The sequence below is a fragment of the Bos mutus genome, chromosome 27 (genome assembly GCF_027580195.1).
Source record: "Bos mutus isolate GX-2022 chromosome 27, NWIPB_WYAK_1.1, whole genome shotgun sequence".
In the NCBI taxonomy this organism is placed as follows: Eukaryota; Metazoa; Chordata; class Mammalia; order Artiodactyla; family Bovidae; genus Bos; species Bos mutus.
Window position 1 is genome coordinate 10624758 of NC_091643.1, and position 22529 is coordinate 10647286.

General features: G+C 38.5%; 1 protein-coding gene across 1 annotated transcript in view; it reads right to left on the reverse strand.

Annotated features, from left to right (window-relative positions):
- LOC102267793 (disintegrin and metalloproteinase domain-containing protein 18) overlaps nucleotides 1–22529 on the reverse strand; it is a 108282-nt gene that overhangs the window by 13713 nt on the left and 72040 nt on the right. The window contains exons 15-17 of the mRNA XM_070364105.1: nucleotides 16524–16629; nucleotides 9683–9866; nucleotides 5732–5812 (exon numbers count right to left, since the gene is read on the reverse strand). Coding sequence (XP_070220206.1) covers nucleotides 5732–5812; nucleotides 9683–9866; nucleotides 16524–16629 — 371 coding nt within the window. The remainder of the gene's footprint in view (nucleotides 1–5731; nucleotides 5813–9682; nucleotides 9867–16523; nucleotides 16630–22529) is intronic.

A 22529-nucleotide genomic window follows, 5' to 3' on the forward strand; every position in this document is an offset into this window, starting at 1 on the left:
ATGGGACCAGATTGGAGAAGGAAATGGCAACCCACTCCAGTATTCTTGCCTGGAGAATCCCAGGGACGGGGAAGCCTGGTGGGCTGCCGTCTGTGGGGTCGCACAGAGTTGGACACAACTGAAGCGACTTAGCAGCAGATGGGACCAGATGTCATGATCTTCATTTTTTGAATGCTGAGTTTTAAGCCAGCTTTTTCACTCTCCTCTTCCATCCTTATCAAGAGTCTCTTCAGTTCCTCTTTACTTTCTGCCATTAAAGTGCTATCATTTGCATACCTGAGGTTGTTGATAGTTCTCCCAGCAGTCTTGATTCCAGCTTGTGAGTCATCCTGTCCGTCATTTTGCAGGATATGCTCTGCATATAAGTTAAATAAGCAGGATGACAATATACATCTTTGACATACTCCTTTCCCAATTTGGAACCAATCTTTTGCTTCATGTCCAGTTCTGACTGGCCTTTCTTGACCTGCATACAGGTTCTCAGGAGGCAGATAAGGTGGTCTGGTATTCTTATCTCTTTAAGAATATTCCAGTTTGTTGTGATCCACACAGAAAAAGTGTTTAAGATAGTCAGTGAAGCAGAAGTAGATGTTTTTGTTTGTTCGTTTTTTGTTTTTTTCTGGAATTTCCTTGCTTTTTCTACGATCCAATGGATGTTGGCAATTTTACTTCTGGTTCCTCTGCCTTTTCTAAATCCAACTCGTACATCTGGAAGTTCTCGGTTCATGTACTTCTGAAGACGAGCTTGAAGGATTTTGATCATAATCTTGTTAGCATGTGAAGTGAGTGCAATTTTATGGTAATTTGAACATTCTTTGGCATTACCTTTCTTTGGGACTGAAATGAAAACTCACCTTTTCCAGTCCTGTGGCCACTACTGAGTTTCCCAAATTTGCTGGCATATTGAATGCAGCACTTTAACAGTATCATCTTTTAGGATTTGAAATAGCTCAGCTGGAATTCCATCACCTCCATTAGCTTTGTTCATAGGTATGCTTCCTAAGGCTCACTTGACTTCATACTCCAGGATGTCTGGCTCTAGATGAGTGACCACACCATCATGGTTATCCGGGACATTAAGACTTTCTTCTACAGTTCTTCTGTGTATTCTTGCTACCTCTTCTTAATCTCTTCTGCTTCTATCAGGTCCTTGCCATTTCTGTCCTTTACTGTGCTCATCCTTGCATGAAATGTTCCCTTGGTATCACTAATTTTCTTGAAGAGAGCTCTAGTCTTCCTCATTCTATTGTTTTCTTCTATTTCTTTACATTTTCCACCTAAAAAGGCTTTCTCTCCTTGCTGTTCTCTAGAACTCTGCATTCACTTGGATATATCTTTCCTTTTCTCCTTTTAGGCCATTCAGGAATGACCTAAATCAAATCCCTTATGATTTTACAGGGGAAGGGATGAATAGTTTCAAGGGACTAGATCTGGTAGACAGAATGGCTGCACAACTATGGACCGAGGTTTGTAACATTGTACAGGAGGTTTTGACCAAAACCATCTCCAAGAAAAAGAAATGCAAGAAGGCAAAATGCTTGTCTTCTAAGTTTATTAAAGACTATATATTGATACATAGTGCTTCCCTTGGGCTTGACAGTAAAGAATCTGCCTGTAATGCAGGAGATCCAGGTTTGATCCCTGGTTCAGGAAGATCCTCTGGAGAAGGGAATGGCTACCCACTCTAATATTCCTGCCTGGAGAATTCCATGGACAGAGGAGCCTGGCAACGATACTCCATGGGGCCGCAAAGAGTCGGAAATGACTGAACAACTAACACACAAAAGAGGGCCTTCATCCACTAATTAAGTCCCTCTCCACTGCTAAGCGCTTTCTGTTTTACATATATTCACAGATAAACACACATACCCACATCCACAAACATATAAACACTCATTCCCAGGTTTTTGCCAAACAAACATCACTAATGAAAAATTATGAATTTATTCCCATACCTAAAGGTATAAATATAGGGCTAGCACATTTTAAGAAATAGACATTTATGGTTATTTCCTATCATTATATTGGAGACATTGTGTTTTGTCCATGTATGCTGATAATGACAAATTTGGGGGGTTTATAGATAATGCTGGGCTGGAGGAAGCACAAGCTGGAATCAAGATTGCTGGGAGAAATATCAGTAACCTCAGATATGCAGATGACACCACCCATATGGCTGAAAGCCTCTTGATGAAAGTGAAAGAGGAGAGTGAAAAAGTTGGCTTAAAGCTCAACATTCAGAAAACTAAGATCATGGCATCTGGTTCCATCACTTCATGGCAGATAGATGGGGAAACAGTGGAAACAGTGTCAGACTTAATTTTTTTGGGCTCCAAAATCACTATAGATGGTGATTGCAGCCATGAAATTAAAAGACGCTTACTCCCTGGAAGGAAAGTTATGACCAACCTAGATAGCATAATCAAAAGCAGAAATATTACTTTGCCAACAAAGGTCCATCTAGTCAAGGCTATGGTTTTTCCAGTGGTCATGTATCGATGTGAGAGTTGGACTGTGAAGAAAGCTGAGCACTGAAGCATTGATGCTTTCGAACTGTGGTGTTGTAGAAGACTCTTGAGAGTCCCTTAAACTGCAAGGAGATCCAACCAGTCCATTCTAAAGGAGATCAGCCCTGGGTGTTCTTTGGAAGGAATGATGCTAAAGCTGAAACTCCAATACTTTGGCCACCTGATGCGAAGAGTTGACTCATTGGAAAAGACCCTGATGTTGGGAGGGATTGGGGGCAGGAGGAGAAGGGGATGACAGAGGATAAGATGGCTGGATGGCATCACCGACTCGATGGACATGAGTTTGAGTGAACTCTGGGAGTTGGTGATGAACAGGAAGGCCTGGCATGCTGTGATTCATGGGGTCACAAAGAGTTGGACATGACTGAGCGACTGAACTGAACTGAAAGATTATTGAAATTTTAAATTTATTTTCCCTACATATCAAAATTGATTTCAATAAAATGAGTTTTATTTATAATACTGTAATCCAAAGGTGTTCTTCTAATTTACACATCAATCTCTCTCTCTCTCTCTTTTTTTTTTTTTGGTATTTAGTGTAGCCCGACTTCCCAGGTGGCCTTAGTGGTAAAGAATCTGCCTGCCAATGCAGCAGACACAAGAGATGTGGGTTCAACCTTGGTTTGGGAAGATCCCTTGGATTAGGAAATGGCAACCCACTCCAGAATTCTGGCTTGAAAAAATTCCATAGACAAAGGAGGCTTGCAAGCTATGGTCCATGGAGTTGCAGAGTTGGACACAGCTGAGCACACACATACACACACAACGCTCTGGTGATAAATATTTTAATGTAAAATTTTGAAATTAAGACTAAAATATCATTTATTTCATATTTCAAATCTAATCCCCAAATTTTCCCCTATCCTGATTTAACATAAACAGCAGAGGTTACCATCATTACATTTTTACTAATGTAGTGAAAGAAAAAAGATGGTTAGCTAGAGCAGAAGCAATAAGCAAATAAATATTATTAAATTTTATTAAGTGAAGAATGACTTGCTATTTCAGACTAGATATGTAATTTGACTTTCTAGTGTTAGGTGTTTAGTTGGTAAATCGTGTTTGACTTTTTGTAACCCCATGACTGTAGCCCACCAGGCTCCCCTGTCCATGCGATTTCCTATGTAAGAATACTGGAGTGGGTTGCCATTTCCTTCTCCAGAGGATCTTTCTAACCCAAGGAGTTCTTAGCAGAAAAAAACGAAATGAAAACGTATACCTTAGTCACTTGTCAGTAATACTTCTAATGTCAGAAAATGAAGAAAAGTAATCTCATAGCATTCAGCACAAATAAAATGGAATTAAACTACCATCACATTTCTCTTTGACAGGACTGAAGGAAATAGAACAGTCCAACTGAGCTTACAAAGTTTTGGGAGAGCAGAACTAAAACTTAATAATTTTGTGCCAATGATTTTTTTTTAATGTGGAAAGACATTTTTGCATTGTTGATATGCTAGAACTTTAAATGCATACTGCACAAGATATATTTCTCTCTACTTTAAAGTGGTATTCCAGCACCCTATCTCTCCGATTAAAACAGATAAGCAATGTCATGTCAGAAACAACATTTATCTAGAATATAAAATCTAAATAGATAAATTCCCTATAATATAAATTTTAGAAAAAAATTAACATAATAGACCAAATCTCTTAGGAACATCAAAGTAGCTATATTTTGGATTTTTTAAATAAAACTTTTTACTATAAAATAGAATGTACATAAACCTAGTCTTACTGGAATGTTAATTTCATAATGTATAAAGTATCAAATTATGACAAAGGTCCACCTAGTCAAAGCTATGGTTTTTCCAGTAGTCATATATGGATGTAAGAGTTGGACTAAAAAGAAAACTGATTGCAGAAGAATTGATGCTTTTAAACTGTGGTGTTGGAGAAGACTCTTGAGAGTCCCTTGGACTGCAAGGAGATTCAACCAGTCCATTCTAAAGGAAATCAGTCCAGAATATGCATTGGAAGGACTGATGCTGAAGCTGAAACTCTAATACTCTGGACACCTGATGTGAAGAACTGACTCATTTGAAAAGACCCTGATGCTGGGAAAGATTGAAGGCAGGAGGAGAAGGGGACGACAGACGATACAATGGTTGGATGGCATCACCAACTCAATGGACATGAGTTTGAGTAAACTCCAGGAGTTGGTGATAGACAGGGAAGTCTGGTGTGCTGCAGTCCATGGGGTCACAAAGAGTTGGACACAACTGAGTGACTGAACTGAACTGACATTTGAAACTAATATGATATTGTATGTTAATTACAGCTAAAAATGTATCAATAAACTGCAAACTATAAGTTTGGTTTGAGATTTTACAAAAAATATTGAGGCTGAAGGCTTAAAGCAGAGAATTGAACAAAGAAGAGCAAAAGATCAGACCAACAATGCTAACAATTAAAATGAACAACAATGAAAGTAAAAGACAAAACACGAAAATGTAGCTATCCTTTTTGTTTACAGAAAAGTTTCATAGAAAATTCAAGACAAAGCAGTAGCATTCTATATCTTCTAAAAGCAACCAAGTAAATTGTAACACTGAATATTACAAAACTGAATACTGATAAATTTAATTTCATTTCTATAATGTTGACCGAATTATACACTGATTATCTTTTTGGAAAGCAGTGAAACAAGGGTCCCAAATTATACATTTTTAAGAAGTAAATATTAAATGCAAAAGTAACTACAAATCTGTATTGCCAGATTAAAATGGATAAACAGTTGAGAAAAAAATGTTTTTTGCATAAAGATACTTTCTAGTAGAAGCCTCTTCATAAAAACTTCAGAAATTCTCTATCATGTCTTTAAGAATATCTTCTGTAAAATACTATATAGCTTTAAATTTTAATTATGAAGAGTATGAGGAAGAAGAAATATGCCCACAATATAAGCAAAATATGCATTTATTTGCATGAGAAAATTATTTTTTTTAATTTAAATGTGTTACCAATTCATAAGTTTTGAATGCTTACAATAAATTCAGTACACATATAGTACAGTTCACTAAATAGTGTTTTGATCGATTGGTAATCAGCTGATTTTCTTTATATTAGTTAGCTATTCCTAGGCAAGCCTGGATAAAAGAGCAACTTAGATTTTCATTTCTCCCAAACAGGATAGATTTTTTACGTTGAATTACTCAAAAAATAACATAAAATTTAGAATTACAAAAACAAAAGTAGCTTACCCCATTTCCTCTGCATTTTATAGTGGCATTACAATTATATCCCATTAAAGGAACTTCTTTGCAGGTTTTATTTATACAATACTAAAACAAAACAAGCAAATATTTCATAGTTATTTACAAATCTGACACAAGGAATTAACTATATCATGTGTATACAAAAGAACAAAAGACATACTTACTGAGACTTTATATTATGCATCACTCTGATTTTGGAACAAAGATTCCGTCAATCCAATACAAAAATCCAAACAATAGTAAGAGTTAAAAAAAAAAATCTGAGAGTGTTCGCCTTAACACAGTTTATGTAGTGATGCCACATGATTTTGGTTTTGATACTTACAATTGGGAACTGAAATGAGAATCACCATTATGGGAGTTAATGTTCTGCTATGAATAATTGGTTAGATTAATATTAATGATTTGTCTGCTCAAAAACTGGAAAACAATTTATTATTTTAGTTTTAGTGTAAAATATAAATTATTATTTTGGATGGTACATTATCATAAATCCTTGTTATAATACTAATTATAATAATCCATCAAGAGAAATATTTTAACCTAATATGCATTGCAAAACCCTAGTTATGTTGAAGTGGTTAATCAAGGGTTAAATTAGTCATTTTTTTTTTCCCCCTCATTTACTTTTCTCTATTATTTAAGCTAAGCTCTTAACTTATTTCTCTTGACTTTTTAAAATACATCAGCATAACACATGATGAAGTCATTGAAAAGAAGAATGAAATTTAGCATTTTGCAATTATTTCCTGAAAATTAACATATAGCCAATAAATAAATGATGTTGTGTATACCAGTACATTTTTACTCTTTCTCTTGGATATAATATTGGAAGTGCTAGCCAGAGCAATCAGGCAAGAAAATATGAAAAGCACACACATTATAAATAAACAAGCAAAATTATCTCTTTGCAGGTGATATAATCTTGTATGTCAACTCTAAAGACTCCACATACACAAAAGTTTGTTAGAACTAATCAACAATTCAGTAAATTGGCAGTATAAAATATTAACATATAAAACTAAAGACATTTCTAAACAATGGACATTCTAAAAAGGAAATTAAGAATACCATTCAAGAAGAATAGCATCCACTATTATTAGACAATTAAAATTAACCAAGAAGCATACACTGAAAACTGAAAGAAATATTAAAAAAAAAATTAAAACAGAAAAATAAAATTTATCCTGTGTATATGGGCTGGAAGACATAATATTATTAATATATCAATACTATCCAAAACATCTATAAATTCAATGCAATCTGTCAAAATTTCAAGACAGATATTTTTTTCATAAATAGAAAAACCCATCATAAAATGCACATGGAATCACAAGAGAGTCTATATAGCTGAAATGGTCTTTACAAAGAACAGAATTGGAGGACTCACACTTCTTGATTTCAAAACTTACTGTAGTGTTCACTTCAGCAGCACATATACTAAAACTGGAATGACACAGAGAAGATTAACATGGCCCCATAGTCAAGGCTATGGTTTTTCCTGTGGTCATGTATGGATGTGAGAGTTGGACTGTGAAGAAAGCTGAGTGCTGAAGAATTGATGCTTTTGAACTGTGGTGTTAGAGAAGACTCTTGAGAGTCCCTTGGACTGCAAGGAGATCCAACCAGTCCATTCTAAAGGAGATCAGCCCTGGGAGTTCTTTGGAAGGAATGATGCTAAAGCTGAAACTCCAGTACTTTGGCTACCTCATGCGAAGAGTTGACTCATTGGAAAAGACTCTGATGCTGGGAGGGATTGGGGGCAGGAGGAGAAGGGGACGATCGAGGATGAGATGGCTGGATGGCATCACTGACTCGATGGACATGAGTTTGGGTGAACTCCGGGAGTTGGTGATGAACAGGGAGGCCTGGTGTGCTGCGATTCATGGGGTCACAAAGAGTTGGACATAACTGAGCGACTGAACTGAATTGAACTGAACTGAAATTGCTAAAGTAATCAAAAGAACATGATATTGGTAGATATATAGACCTGCAGATTAATATAACAATCTAGACAATCCAAAAACAGACTCACGAAAATACCCTCAATTCATTTTTTTGACAAAAGTCCAAAAAAATGAACCTCAACCTAAACCTCAGGTTAAAGTAAATTAACTGAAAATAAACCAAATGTAGAACAAACTTAAATGTTAAACACAATATTACATATTTTTAGAAATAAAAAAGTCTGTGAGACTATCTTCATGACCCAGGGTTATAACTAGGCTTATTAGACTTGACACAAAACACATGTTCCATGAAAGGAAAAATTGACAAATTGATATCATGAAAAGCTTTTCTGTATGAGTTTCTCCACCATGTAGATTGCTTTAGCAAAGCAAGCAAGCTGAGAAGGTGAGAGAAAGAAAGTGCATGCCAAACAGAAGTCACTGTCTTTTCTAAAACGAATCTTATAAATGACACTCCATAACTTTCACCATCTTCTCTTTCTTAGAAGCAGTCAGTATATCCAGTGCACACACAGACGAGGAGGATCACATGGGGAGTGAGTATCAGGAAGTGGGAGCAGTGGAGCCATGTTAGAAGGTGCTGACCACAAGAAGCAAGTTCCCAAGGGGATAGGACTGCTCAACGCAGACAGAAAAACCGGCTGTTTGATTTACCATTTTAAGAACTGCCTTATGATCCAGCAATCCCACTGCTGGGCATACACACTGAGGAAACCAGAATTGAAAGAGACACGGGTACCCCAATGTTCATCACAGCACTGTTTATAATAGCCAGGACATGGAAGCAACCTAGATGCCCATCAGCAGATGAATGGATAAGAAAGCTGTGGTACATATACACAATGGAGTATTACTCAGCCATTAACAAGAATACATTTGAATCAGTTCTAATGAGGTGGATGAAACTGGAGCCTATTATACAGAGTGAAGTAAGCCAGAAAGAAAAACACCAATACAGTATACTAACGCATATATATGGAATTTAGAAAGATGGCAACAATAACCCTGTGTACAAGACAGCAAAAGAGACACTAATGTATAGATCAGTCTTATGGACTCTGTGGGAGAGGGAGAGGGTGGGAAGATTTGGGAGAATGGCATTGAAACATGTATAATATTATGTATGAAACGAGTCTCCAGTCCAGGTTCGATGCATGATACTGGATGCTTGGGGCTGGTGCACTGGGACGACCCAGAGGGATGGTATGGGGAGGGAGGAGGGAGGAGGGTTCAGGATGGGGAACACATGTATACCTGTGGCAGATTCATTTCGATATTTGGCAAAACTAATACAATATTGTAAAGTTTAAAAATAAAATAAAATTTTAAAAAAAGGTTTTGTTTTATTTTTAATACATAAGTACTAAATGCCATTTACATAAAACACTAATTTACAACTGCTGCCTTATATTTTCTGGAATGTGTGCATTCATATTTCAGACTGACTCCCTTAGCTTCTGAACTATTTTTCTTCTCCCTTTGTTTTTTAGCTACATAAATAGTACTACATGTACATCTCAACATGAGCTCGTACATTGCTATAGCTGTGCTCTGCCAGTACAGACTTCTGGTTTGGGTCCTCCAAATTTCTCACACTTATATTTTGACAATACAGATAAAATATGAATGCTCAATTATGTTTTTTCTGAAGCAGGAAAAATTAAAAACACAAAATTAGAATTTTATGATTTAAAACCATCAGAATTCAAAGATCTAAACAGAATCAACTGTCAGTAGACTCCTGTGCTTAAAAATGCATCTTGTCCCTGAGGACTGATGACAGATTAATCCAATGTTATTTGATTACCGAGGCTTGGTTTAATAATCTTTTCCATATCATACGGGAAATAAATGGCAGCGCCAGGTTCAAATCCTTTCTGTATGATTGGGATAGTCATCGTGGAATATAGTAACTGATAATTCCATAATCTAACACAGGTACATGCAAGTGAACATGGTTTGTTACCATCTGTGCTCCACACACGGTGCCATCAGCCACATAGGTATAGTCTCTTCCACCTGATCTCACTGATGACGCAGTAGTTACGCACAGAAGTCCTTGAGAATATGAATAAACGGCAGATCGAACATCACTTCTATAAGTACTATTTTGTGGCCAAACACAAGCTAATTTTCCACAAAGAACATCCCTGGAGAGGGGAAACAAAACAATGTCTTATCATTCTGTCCTTTAATGAAACTTAAGTTTTAAATAAGTATTGTATCACATCAGTGATAACATAAATGTTGTTTAACAAATAGTAAAAAATCAGAAGAATGCCAAATGTCGCTGTGCACATCTGAATGTGATACAATTAACTGGCACAGCAGTAGCAGGATTGAAAACTACACAATGAACTCAGATGTTCAGACATGACTTCATTGCCTATTTTAGTACTCAGTTTTGTTATCTAGCCCATTACATGGATCACACTCAGAAAATTCCTCACATGCTCCCACTTTGATAAAGCTTGACCAGGCTGCTGGTTTGTTACTCAACGTTTGTTGAGAGTGACTGACTGCATTTATTTATACTTTATGCATATTTTGAGACCCTTCTAATTATGCTTATTGTAATGGCCATGATCTTTAGTCAGTAAATCTATTTAATATACAGACTGTTCCTTTTGATCCCAAGATTCTTTGAATATGTTCATATTTCCAGTCATTCTGTATTCCTTTCCTGAGAATTCAGAAACTTTTAGACCCCATATTTGGCATAAGCCATACCAAAGTTTATCCCATAAATAGTTTATTTACCTATCAATGGGTAGAGCACTGGCTTCTCTAAGAGACTTCCAATATTCCTAGTTTATGCCCTGGAAAATAATTGATGTCACTTCTTGCTCTTGGAATCACTCAAATCTACCAACTCTCATCCTCAATTGAAAAAACAATTCTTAGTTATTGATATGTGTTTGTTGAGCATGTCCCTGTTATCTCTCCAAATGTCTTTCATTCAAAAATCTCATCCCCTTGTTCTAAAAGACCATGGAGAGGCTTTTGTGTGTGTGTGTGTGTGTGTGTGTGTGTGTGTTTTTAACGATTTATTTATTTGGCTTTGTGGCTTGCAGGATCTTAGGTCCCTTGACCAGGAATTAAGTCTGTACCCTCAGCAGTGAAAGCATGGAGTTCTAACTATTGAACTCCTGGGGAATTCTCCATGGGAGGTCCTTTTAAAATAACAGAGATTAGTTTAATGGTATCAAGAAGTGAGGGCTTCTCAGGTGGCACAGTGGTAAAGAATCTGCCTGCCAAGATGTGGGTTCAGTTCTTGGGTTAGGAATATCCCCTGGAGTAGGAATGTCAACTCACTCCAGTATTCTTGTATGGAAAATTTCATGGACAGAGGAGCCTGGTGAGCTACAATCCATGGGGTTGCAAGAGTCGGACATGACTGAGCATGCACGCATCGTGAAGATTGAAATGAGAGTGGGATTCCATTTCCAAATCTTTTTCCAAGTTTCTCTCCTTCCAGTCTCATTTTTCTTGTTTCTCAGATTGAAATAACTCTTTTTATTGTTGCTCTATTCTCTTCGTATAGAATGTATCTCAAAATATCTTAAACCGACTTTACATGATAAATCTTTTTCTAGTCTGGCTATTGAAATACAAACTCCTCTTCCAAAGTCCATTCTCTCAAAATTTGCATTTATGGTTGAATTCTTGGAACTGGCAATCTGCTTGAATTCCTGGAATCTGATGAAAGCAGATGAATTGAGCTATTGAATTCCAGTGTCATCTAGTGATTTTATTTTGGGAAAATTCATATACTACCATCATCTCAGATGAAGTCCATGTAAGTCATGCTTGCTAACTTTCACAATTCCTTCCACCTTTTCTTTTCCGTCTTCCATATCTTAGACAAAGGGTGGCATGCATACTTCTGGTCATCAGAGAGAGATTGAGGCTGACTTACCACCAGATCCTGCCTCTGTGGGCATCCACTGTGGTGTAACTCAGTCTGCTCTCAATTGCTTTCTAATAAGGTGTGGCTGATTATATTCCATCTTTTAGAGATTATCAGGCTCTCTTCATGAGATCTCCCTTCATCAGCATTCACTTCATGATTCCAGCCTTCCTCTTTTAATGTTAGTTTTCCAGTGTTGGGGCACGTGGGAAATTCTGCATTCTCTACACATCATAATTAATCCATAGCAGACTCATGTGGAGGCAGGTGGTGGAGGATACTGTCTTAGTCCCATTGAACTAAACACCGTCTTCAGCCATTTGTAGTTTTCGTAAAGGAACCAAGTTGCTTTTTAGCCATGCTGAGTGTGGTGTTTACCTAAGAGTTTTACAAATTTTTTTTTTTCTGATTTTGTCCTGGGATTTAAAGGAAGTCCTACTTCTTTCTGGAGCATTTGACTTTATCTGAGTTTTTTTAACATGTTCTTCCCACTCTCTGTTTTTTTTTTTTTTTTTTTTTTAATCAACATCGTCTTTATGTCCTCTCTTACTTCTTAAATCTGGCTCTGTTACTATTCTTTAAGCCACCTTAAGGTATAGTCACCACCAAAAAACTGTACCTATGTGTGAAACTTGATGAATTTGGAGATAAGGACATGCCCGTGAAATTATTAGCATCATCAAGGACATAAACATATCCATCACTTCCCAAAGTTTCCTCTTGCCCTTTGTACTATAATCATTATTTTGTGGATGTGGTGAGAACAGTTAATAAAAGGTTTAACTTTGGGGAAAAGTTTAAGTATACAATCAGTTCAGTTCAGTTGCTCAGTCATGTCTGACTCTTTGCAACCGCATGAATCCCAGCATGCCAGGCCTCCCTGTCCATCACCAACTCCTGGAGTTCACTCAAACTCACATCCATTGAGTCGGTGATGCCATCCAGCCATCTCATCCTCTGCTGTCCCCTTCTCCTCCTGCCCCCAATCCCTCCCAGCATCAGAGTCTTTTCCAATGAGTCAGCTCTTTGCATGAGGTGGCCAAAGTACTGGAGTTTCAGCTTTAGCATCATTCCTTCCAAAGAAATCCCAGGGCTGATCTCCTTCAGAATGGACTGATTGGATCTCCTTGCGGGCCAAGGGACTCTCAAGAGTCTTCTCCAACACCACAGTTCAAAAGCATCAATTCTTTGGCACTCAGCCTTCTTCAAGTTCAACTCTCACATCCATACAAGACTACTGGAAAAACCATAGCCTTGACTAGACGGACCTTAACATATTTTTAAAAGCTATAGGAATTAAGTTGTATAGTAGATTTCCAAATAAAGCTGCTATCATTTTCTAGCTTTATTGAGGTATAGTTGACAAATAAGATTATAAAGTATTTAAAGTGTACAAATTGATGATGTGATACATGTGTACATTGTGAGGGTTTTCCCTGATAGCTCAGTTGTTAAAGAATTTGCCTGCAATGCAGGAGACCCCAGTTCAATTCCTGGGTCGGGAAGATCCATTTGAGAAGGGATAGGCTACCCACTCCAGTATTCCTGGGCTTCCCATGTAGCTCGGCTGGTAAAGAATCCACCTGCAATACGGGAGACCTGGATTTGATCCCTGAGTTGGGAAGATCTCCTGGATAAGGGAAGGGCTACTCACTCTAATATTCTAGTCTGGAGAATTCCATGGACTGTATAGTCCATGGGGTTGAAAGAGTAGGACACAACTGAGTGACTTTCACTTTCACTTTACATTGTGAAATGATTCACCCTGTTAGGTGAATTAATACATTGAACATTTCACTTATTTATCCTATTTTTTTTGTGTGAATACATTTAAGCTCTACTCTCAGCAAATTTTATTTATATAATAATTATATAATTCTATTGCCTAATTATGTAATAATTATATAGTATTTTCACCATGTTATACATTAGATCTTCAGATCTTATTCATCTTACAACTGAAAGTATGTATCATTTTACCAATTTCTGTTTTCCACTGGCAATTACTTTTCTACTCTCTGTTTCTCTGAGTTCATTTTGATTATTACAGCAGCATTATAGCAAACAGAAGTGACAAGAGAAGGCATTATTGCCATGATCTTGATCTCAGGGGTAATACTACCAGCTATTACTGTTAAGTGTAGTGTTAATTATGGGTTTTCCATTTATTGCTTTCATTATGTTGAGGTATAGTCCTTCTACACTAATATGAAGAGAGTTATTATAATGAAAGGATGTTGAATCTAGTCAAATGCTTTTTCTATACCTACTGAGATGATCATATGATTCTTACCCCTTTTTTTATTAATATGGTATATCGCATCGATTGATTTGTGGATAAGAAACTATCCTTATATCCCCGGAATATTACCCACTGGATCATGGTTTATGTTCCTTTTAAAGTATTATTAAATTTGCTACTTAGTAAATTTTTTCATCTATGTTCATCGAGGATATTGGCCTCTTATTTCTCTTCTGGTAATATCCTTGTCTGTTGTTCCATATCCAGTTCTAACTGTTGCTTCCTGACCTGCATATAGGTTTCTCAAGAGGCAAGTCAGGTGGTCTGGTATTCCCATCTCTCTCAGAATTTTCCACAGTTTATTGTGATCCACACAGTCAAAGACTTTGGCATAGTCAATAAAGCAGAAATAGATGTTTTTCTGGAACTCTCTTGCTTTTTCGATGATCCAGCGGATGTTGGTAATTTGATCTCTGGTTTCTCTGCCTTTACTAAAACCAGTTTGAACATCTGGAAGTTCACAGTTCCCTTATTGCTGAAGCCTGGCTTGGAGAATTTTGAGCATTACTTTACTAGCATGTGAGATGAGTGCAATTGTGTGGTAGCTTGAGCATTCTTTGGCATTGCCTTTCTTTGGGGTTGGAATGAAAACTGACCTTTTCCAATCCTGTGGCCACTGATGAGTTTTCCAAATTTTCTGGCATATTGAGTGCAGCACTTCCATGGCATCATCTTTCAGAATTTGAAATAGCTCACCTGGAATTCCATCACCTCTACTAGCTTTGTTCATAGTGATGCTTTCTAAGGCCCACTTGACTTCACATTCCAGGATGTCTGGCTCTAGGTCAGTGATCACACCATCGTGATTATCTGGGTCATAAAGATCTTTTTTGTACAGTTCTTCTGTGTATTCTTGCCACCTCTTCTTAATATCTTCTGCTTCTGTTAGGTCCATACCATTTCTGTCCTTTATCGAGCCCATCTTTGCATGAAATGTTCCCTTGGTATCTCTAATTTTCTTGAAGAGATCTCTAGTCTAGTCAAGGCTATGGTTTTTCCAGTAGTCATGTATGGATGTGAGAGTTGGACTGTGAAGAAAGCTGAGTGCCGAAGAATTGATGCTTTTGAACTGTGGTGTTGGAGAAGACTCTTGAGAGTCCCTTGGACTGCAAGGAAATCCAACCAGTCCATTCTGAAGGAGATCAGCCCTGGGTGTTCATTGGAAGGAACGATGCTAAAGCTGAAACTCCAGTACTTTGGCCACCTCATGCAAAGAGTTGACTCATTGAAAGACTCTGATGCTGGGAGGGATGGGGGGCAGGAGGAGAAGGGGACGACAGAGGATGAGATGGCTGGATGGCATCACCGACTCGATGGACGTGAGTTTGAGTGAACTCCGGGAGTTGGTGATGGACAGGGAGGCCTGGTGTGCTGCAATTCATGGGGTCGCAAAGAGTCGGACACCTCTGAGCAAAACTGAAATGAACTGAACTGAATGTCTTGTCTGTCTTTGGTATTAGGGAAATGCTGGCATTGAAAAATGATTTTGGAAGTGTTCTCTCCTAATTTTTGGAAGATTTTAATTAATTCTTCTTCTTTTTTTTAATGTTTGGTAGAATTCACCAGTGGACTTGTTCATTTGGAAGTTTTGATTGCCAGTTCAATCACCTTATTTGTTATTAGTCAGTTCAGATTTTCTATATAGTGTATACAGTATACTCTAGTACTTCTCTCTTCAGGGAGAAACAGGGTAGTGGACATTTTTGCCTTCTCCTTCTGTACTTGGGCTGGGGGTATAGCATCAGAGTGTGTATGTGTAGGGGTGCTCCTATGTCCATTAAGAAGTGCTTAACTGACAGTCACAATTTGTGGGACTCATTAATGGAAGTGCTATTGACTAACAGTGTCAAGTAGTTTGGAAACCTGTTCCCTGGGTGTTAACTGCAAAAACTGTTGTGCAGACATGTGTATAAGCTTCCAGCAGGCAATACTGGTGATTTGGATTAGGCGACAGGGAGATGCTAGAGGAGGAGACTGCTGGCATTCCAAGTCTCTGGGCAGGATTAAATCAGAAACTTTTAAAATTAGAAGGCTGACCCTCAGTTAACAGCTTTTAAAGTATGCATATGGACTCTTTTCCAGGTAAGACAAGGAGATGAGCATTTTTGTCTGCTCCTTCTAAGAACTCCTTTGTTTGCTACATTCCTGTGGGGTTTGTGAATGGAAGTCTCTTTGGGTATCAGAGTCAGGTGACCTGGGGACCTGACTCTCAGGCAGCAACGCAAAAGCTAGGGTGTAGAAATGTGCACCACTTCCTTATAGGGATAGACTGGTGACTTGGAGTGGGCTACAAAGAGATGGCAGGGAAGGTGTCTCTCAGTTTAGGAGATGAGTGATTCCATCTGTTCCCTCTGCACTGAGCCCACTTTCTACCTTCAGTAATAAACACCAAACTTTTCTTAGTCTCCTTATTAACAGGGGAAAAAAAATTAAGAAAAAAAGAGAACTAAATTGCATAAAAGGAAAATATACATAATGTTATTTGAAAATATTCTCCAGATAACACAATTTATTGTCCATTACTATTTAGTGTCTCTTGACAAGAAATAGAGACATTTTATAACTCAATGAAACAGTCATTTTCTATATACATACTTTTGCTCACAAGGTAATGGTTGGGAATTTTTAAAACCACAGTTTCCAAAACTATTAGGCAAAGAATTAACTTCTTCAAAACAGGCAAATGGAGCACCTTGAGCACCTTAAAATGAAAAACATGTCCATTAAATTATTATTCTTAATGCAAATAAAGTATTTGTCAATAAAAAGCTAATGAAACTCATGGCATAAACAAAAATATTGTGGTGTTCGTCATGCTTTTTTTTTTTTTTTCTCCTGTGTATATCTTGTCAATGGGCTTCCCAGGTAGCTCTAATGGTAAAGAAACTTCCTGCCAACACAAGAGACATAAGAGACAGCAAGTTTGAGGACTGGGTTGGGAAGACTGCCTGGAGGAGGGTATGGCAACCCACACCAGTATTCTTGCCTGGAGAATCCCATGGGCAGAGAAGCCTAGAGGGCTATAGTCCATGGGGTCGAACAGAGTTGGATATCACTGAAGAGACTTAGCACACACCCTGTCAATGCAAATAGAAAGAAACGATTGTCTTATCTGATAGAAAATAGAAAATGATTACCTCTATCGTAGAAAATGTATCTTATAGTTAAAAACAATTTGCTTACCCCTCCCTGTGGGAATGCCTCTTTACTAGTCCAATGTACATCAGGCTTGACCTTGTAACTTGCTCTATGTAATGAAATGAGCGATTTGAAACATCAGTTGGGGAAAAACCTTCAGAACTAGTAGATGGGGTGCCATATTCTTATCTTACTTAGTGCAAGATAAGCAAGATTTTAAGTAGAGGCTCTTTAAAGGCTCTTTAATCAGTTTGGGTGTCATAGTGAAAGCAGAGCAGAATATAGCAGAGTAATTGTATTAGATACATAAATCTCAGAGATTCAAGGTTCATTTCCATTTCAATAAACAGAAAGACTGGTACCTAGATGTGGAGTTCTCCGGTAAAATTCACCTAAAATGTGGCATTGTAATTGAACCCTGCCAGTAGATGGCAACGGAGAAGGCAATGGCACCCCACTCCAGTACTCTTGCCTGGCAAATCCCATGGATGGAGGAGCCTGGTAGGCTGCAGTCCCTGGGGTCGCTGTGAGTTGGACACTACTGAGCGGCTTCGCTTTCACTTTTCACTTTCATCACTGGAGAAGGAAATGGCAACCCGGAGTAACCGGCTTGTCAGGGGTTAATATTTTTTTTCACTTTTCCTGCCCCGGCTGATCCAGGGTATTCGAAGCGAGGACGGCGTCGGCGACCTATTTATTTAAATATTTTATCAAAGATATAAAGAGTAATAGGATGAGGATAGCTCAGTAGGAAAATTCAGTGGAGAAAAGAGGCTGAGTAGCTTGGTTTACGCGGGAGACCAATAAAACTTCAAGACAAGAAGTTTGCACCACTTACGTAGGCCGCAGGCGTCCTTCCGTTCTCCCAAAGGAGAGGAGACACTGAGGCCTCCATGGTCGGATCTTAGAAGCCCAGGCATAATTAGTAAGCATGGTGGGTTCCGCGCTCCAGATGGAGACTCAACCAGAGTGAGAGAGAGAGCGACATGGGGAGACCAGTATTTCGAGAAACTGATCCCAATTCTTTATTTTCCAGAGTCTGTTTTTATACACTGAGATGTTATACAAAAGTCACATGGGGACAGCAGTCCTGACTTTTATTAAAGTCAGGTGCTTCACACAAATGTATACAGAGGTCTTAGGGGTGTTACATCATCTTCTGGCCAGGGGGGCCTGCTGACAATTTACGACCCTCTCCTTGTGACAGCGGTCAGTCAATCAGGACACTTATTTCTCCAGGGCTGATTATTCTCAAAACAGACGCCACCCAAATAATACATTCCTACAGGGTGAGGGTGTAGTGGGTTTTAGTTAAGGAAAGAATTTACTTAGCCTAAGGTCTAACGTGATTAATATCAAAGGTTAATACTTATTCCTTCTATATATTCATTAATGTGTGTAAGGGCAGGGGATATGGAGACTTAGCAACAAACGTTGGCTCAACAAATGAAAAACCCTTCACCAACACAATTTCTAATTAGCCCACTATACTTATAGTTTTCTAACTTCTCTAAAGAACCTGTTTTTAGAGGGTTTAAAGCATCTCGTGCCTCTCACGGTTGGGAGGCTGTGAGCAATCACATGTGGCCCGACGAGCCTGTCAGGCAGGCTAGAGAACCTTCAGAGGAGTTTGTAGGTTAAAACACTCTTGTTACACCCAAGAGTTTTTATTGACTGGAGCTCTAGGTTAACTCCTTCTCCGAAAGAGGTGGTGGGGGACAGCCCCCCGTAAAGTCAGAGGTGTAGGTAAGAGCACAAAGTAGTAAAGTAGGCAGGCTCTGGTTATGGGGGTAGACGCTCTAGGATTTCCAGGGGGACTCCTGAGGCTCGATCTCGCCTTTGCGTATGTCGAGCCTCCTTCCTCATGACCTTTGCCATGGGCGGAGTACCTCACTCTGGCCCCCAACAGCAACCCACTCCAGTGTTCTTGCCTGGAGAATCCCAGGGACGGCAGAGCCCGGTGGGCTGCCGTCTATGGGGTCACACAGAGTCAGACACGACTGAAGCGACTTAGCAGCAGCAGCAGCAGCAGTAGATAGCAAGAAAGAGAGTAATGCCCTCTATGCAATGCTGAAACTTCTAGAGAAGCTATCTTCTCAATAATTTAAAGGTAAATAATGTCTTTAGTGAGCTTACTTCCCTGCGCTAGGTGGTCAGGAAACAGAATGTGTCTTAATTACTCTTGACTGAATTCAACCAAATGGTGCAAGTAGTCAAGAAAGAGATAAGGCAAACTCAGAAAAAGAATCAGTTATTTCAGAAACAGGAATAAAAGAAAATAAAGTTCATCCTACAGACATTTGGGTGGATGATGACAGGTGCTAACTGATGTAAACTGGAAAGTCATTATGTCCATTTGGTTGTTCTGTGCCTAATCCATGGTGAGTGGTATTTTTTGTTTGTTTGTTTATTTGTTTGTTTATTTGTTTTTAGTGACTATTAGCCTGATGGATTAATACAAAGATCTTCACATTCTTGTTCATGTCCATGTGTCTATCCCAGAATTCTTGTCTATAATCTAATCTCTCTGCATCCAGGTTCACCACCAACCACCTTGGCCCTTTGTCACTGTCCATAAATACATCTATAATCCAATCTCTGAACATTTCTTCTTCATAGGAAATGAATGATCACATTGTCAAAATCTTTTAAGACATCCTCCCAAGTGAGACTGCAGCGTGGCTACTATCTTTTTTCAACTTATAACCAGTTACTGAGCCAACACACCTATAAAACTAGCCTAGACTTATTCCTTCATCCACCAGTCATAATGAAATCCCATTTTCCATTTGTAAGAGTCAAGGAGAAGCAAAGGTATAAGAGGGTAGAAAGACAAACTGTTCTAGATTTCCTGTTCATGAATTTTTCTTCTGCCTCTCTTTTTCTTGAGCTTGAATCTGGAGGAATGTATGACTTCTATCTATCGAACCATCTGACTTAAGGGATTTGATATAACTGAGCTTATGATGAGTAGTTCTCAGTGTATGATCACTGGATATATGAAAGCCAGATTGTTTATCTCTACAGGGGCCAGTAGTGTGCCCAGAATTGTTTGTCAAGTTAGTGCAATTTTCTAAAATGTAGCTAGAATGGGCTTCCCCAGTGGTTCAGAGGGTGGTTCAGCACAGCTTTGCTTCAGGAGCCCCAGGGAACTACCCTGCTATTTTCCTAAGAAGCTTGGTAGAAGCACCACATGGCATTTATTTTTCTCATAACCCACATCTATAGTAATGTGTCTTCTGTGTTTTATGATTCAAAATACAGGGCTGTTTGCATTGCAGCTTAGATATGCTGCAGGGGCTTATTTTTTTTTTTTTCCCTCCCTCAGTATTAGCAACATTTCATGTCACCTGGTAAATGGAATCAAGCAGCAGTTCCCCATCTACTGCCTCTAGAACCCAAATAAGACTACCTTTGGGTACCGTACTTGTTTCTTTTCATATGAAATGCAAGATACATAGGGTTTGTCTTTTACTTTGCAGAGGGTGTCAGGTCATGCCCCTGATCACTGGACTCCTAAAACTTTACTGATATGATGGGTTCCTAAATATTCCTTCCGTGTATCTCCTGCCCTTTTGTAGTGCATGTATTTTACTTAGTCCTCCCACATTCTAGCTTGTTGTTGTTTAGTCACTAACTGGTGATTGACTCTTTTGTGACCCCATGAACTATATCTTATATACTAGCCAACCAGGCTTGTCTGTCCATGAGATTTCCCAGGCAAGAATACTGGAGTGGGTTTCCTTCTGCAAGGGATCTTCCCAACATAGTGACTGAACCTGCATCTCCTGCTTTGGCAGGCAGGTTCTCTACCACTGAATCATGAGGGAAGCCCATTCTAGCTACATTTTGCTTATCTAGCCAGGTTAGTACAGAATCAGTGACAGTGTGGATCAACATGACCTTTTCTGGGATGTCCAAATCTCTTCAACCACATGTGGTTGAATGCAGCTATATTTTAGCCCTAAATTAATATCATCATCCATTCCATGTGAATGCAAGCTGCTTCTCTTTCTCTTTTCAGGTAGGAATAGAAAATATACATATATATATATATATATATATATTTGATATCATATACATATTATATATATAATATATATTTGATATAATATATATAGTGACAAATATATATATATATATTTGTTAATCAATGGCTGCACTCCTATCACATATCTAAGGTCATGTTGATCTGCTCTGGTATAGTCACCACACTGGCAGAGTAGGTACAGTTAATCTACTACTTGCTGACATTTGCAATAGATACTATTATCTTCCAAGGACCATCTGGTTTCTGCAAGGGTCCAGTTGGTCATTCAGTGCAGATATTGTATAGCCAACAAGTCTGCATCCTTTAGATCTTTAAACAAAGCACTAATTTCTGGAAGGACTTTCTCCATGGCCTCCCCAAACTGACCAAGGACCTAATGATGGCATTGCACAAACTACCATGATGTGAACTCCAATAATACACTCTAGGACTGAGAAAGAACTACCAAATGGACCTTTGAATCTAGTGGACCCATTATAAACTGAAACTTGGCAAGGGCTCTTAATCATTTCCTGACCCCTCTAAGTGCCCGCTTTCACGGGGAGACCATGGTGAAACTGGTTCTGAAAATTGCTTAGAATTTGAACAGGGAATTATGATATTCAATAAGGTAATCATTTTTAGTCTTTCAGTCTTCCATTCTTTATTTTATTTGATGGTACAAAGAAGACTATACCTTTGTAGGCTGCCCATATAACACAATAGAATAGAAACTATATTCTATAATATTAGCCATCTATCTGACAGTAAATCAGGTATCCACATCTGCTACTCTGTCCCTGATGCTTATTATAATAATTTTATCCAGCTGTTCCAGGCACTGCTATCTGATCTTGTTTTTTCAAGAGCTTATCATGCCAATTACCATCAGTGAACCTCCTTCTATATTATCCCCTCCTACCATCATTGCCTTGGCCTACAGAGAAGGCTGTTATTGAAATTAATGGTGATTCTGATACCCTTCTCACCAGCACATCCCAAGGCCATGGTCCTTCCTGTTGGGCTTAATTATTTGGCCTTACCTATGTAGCATGTACATTACAGAATATCCACTTCCCTGAGCCTTTCCTTCCTTTACTCCACTAAGTGGTACAGCAAGTCTTTCGTTTAAAATTCACTTAGAATGGGCCACCATATTGTCACCATGCTTATTTAACTTATATGCAGAGTACATGATGAGAAATGCTGGGCTGGATGAAGCACAAGCTGGAATCAAGATTGCTGGGAGAAATATCAATAACTTCAGATATGCAGATGACACTACCCTTATGGCAGAAAGTGAAGAAGAACTTAAGAGCCTCTTGATGAAAGTGAAAAAGGAGAGTGAAAAAGTTGGCTTAAAGCGCAACATTCAGAAAACAAAGATCATGGCATCCAGTCCCATCACTTCAGGGCAAATAGATGGAGAAACA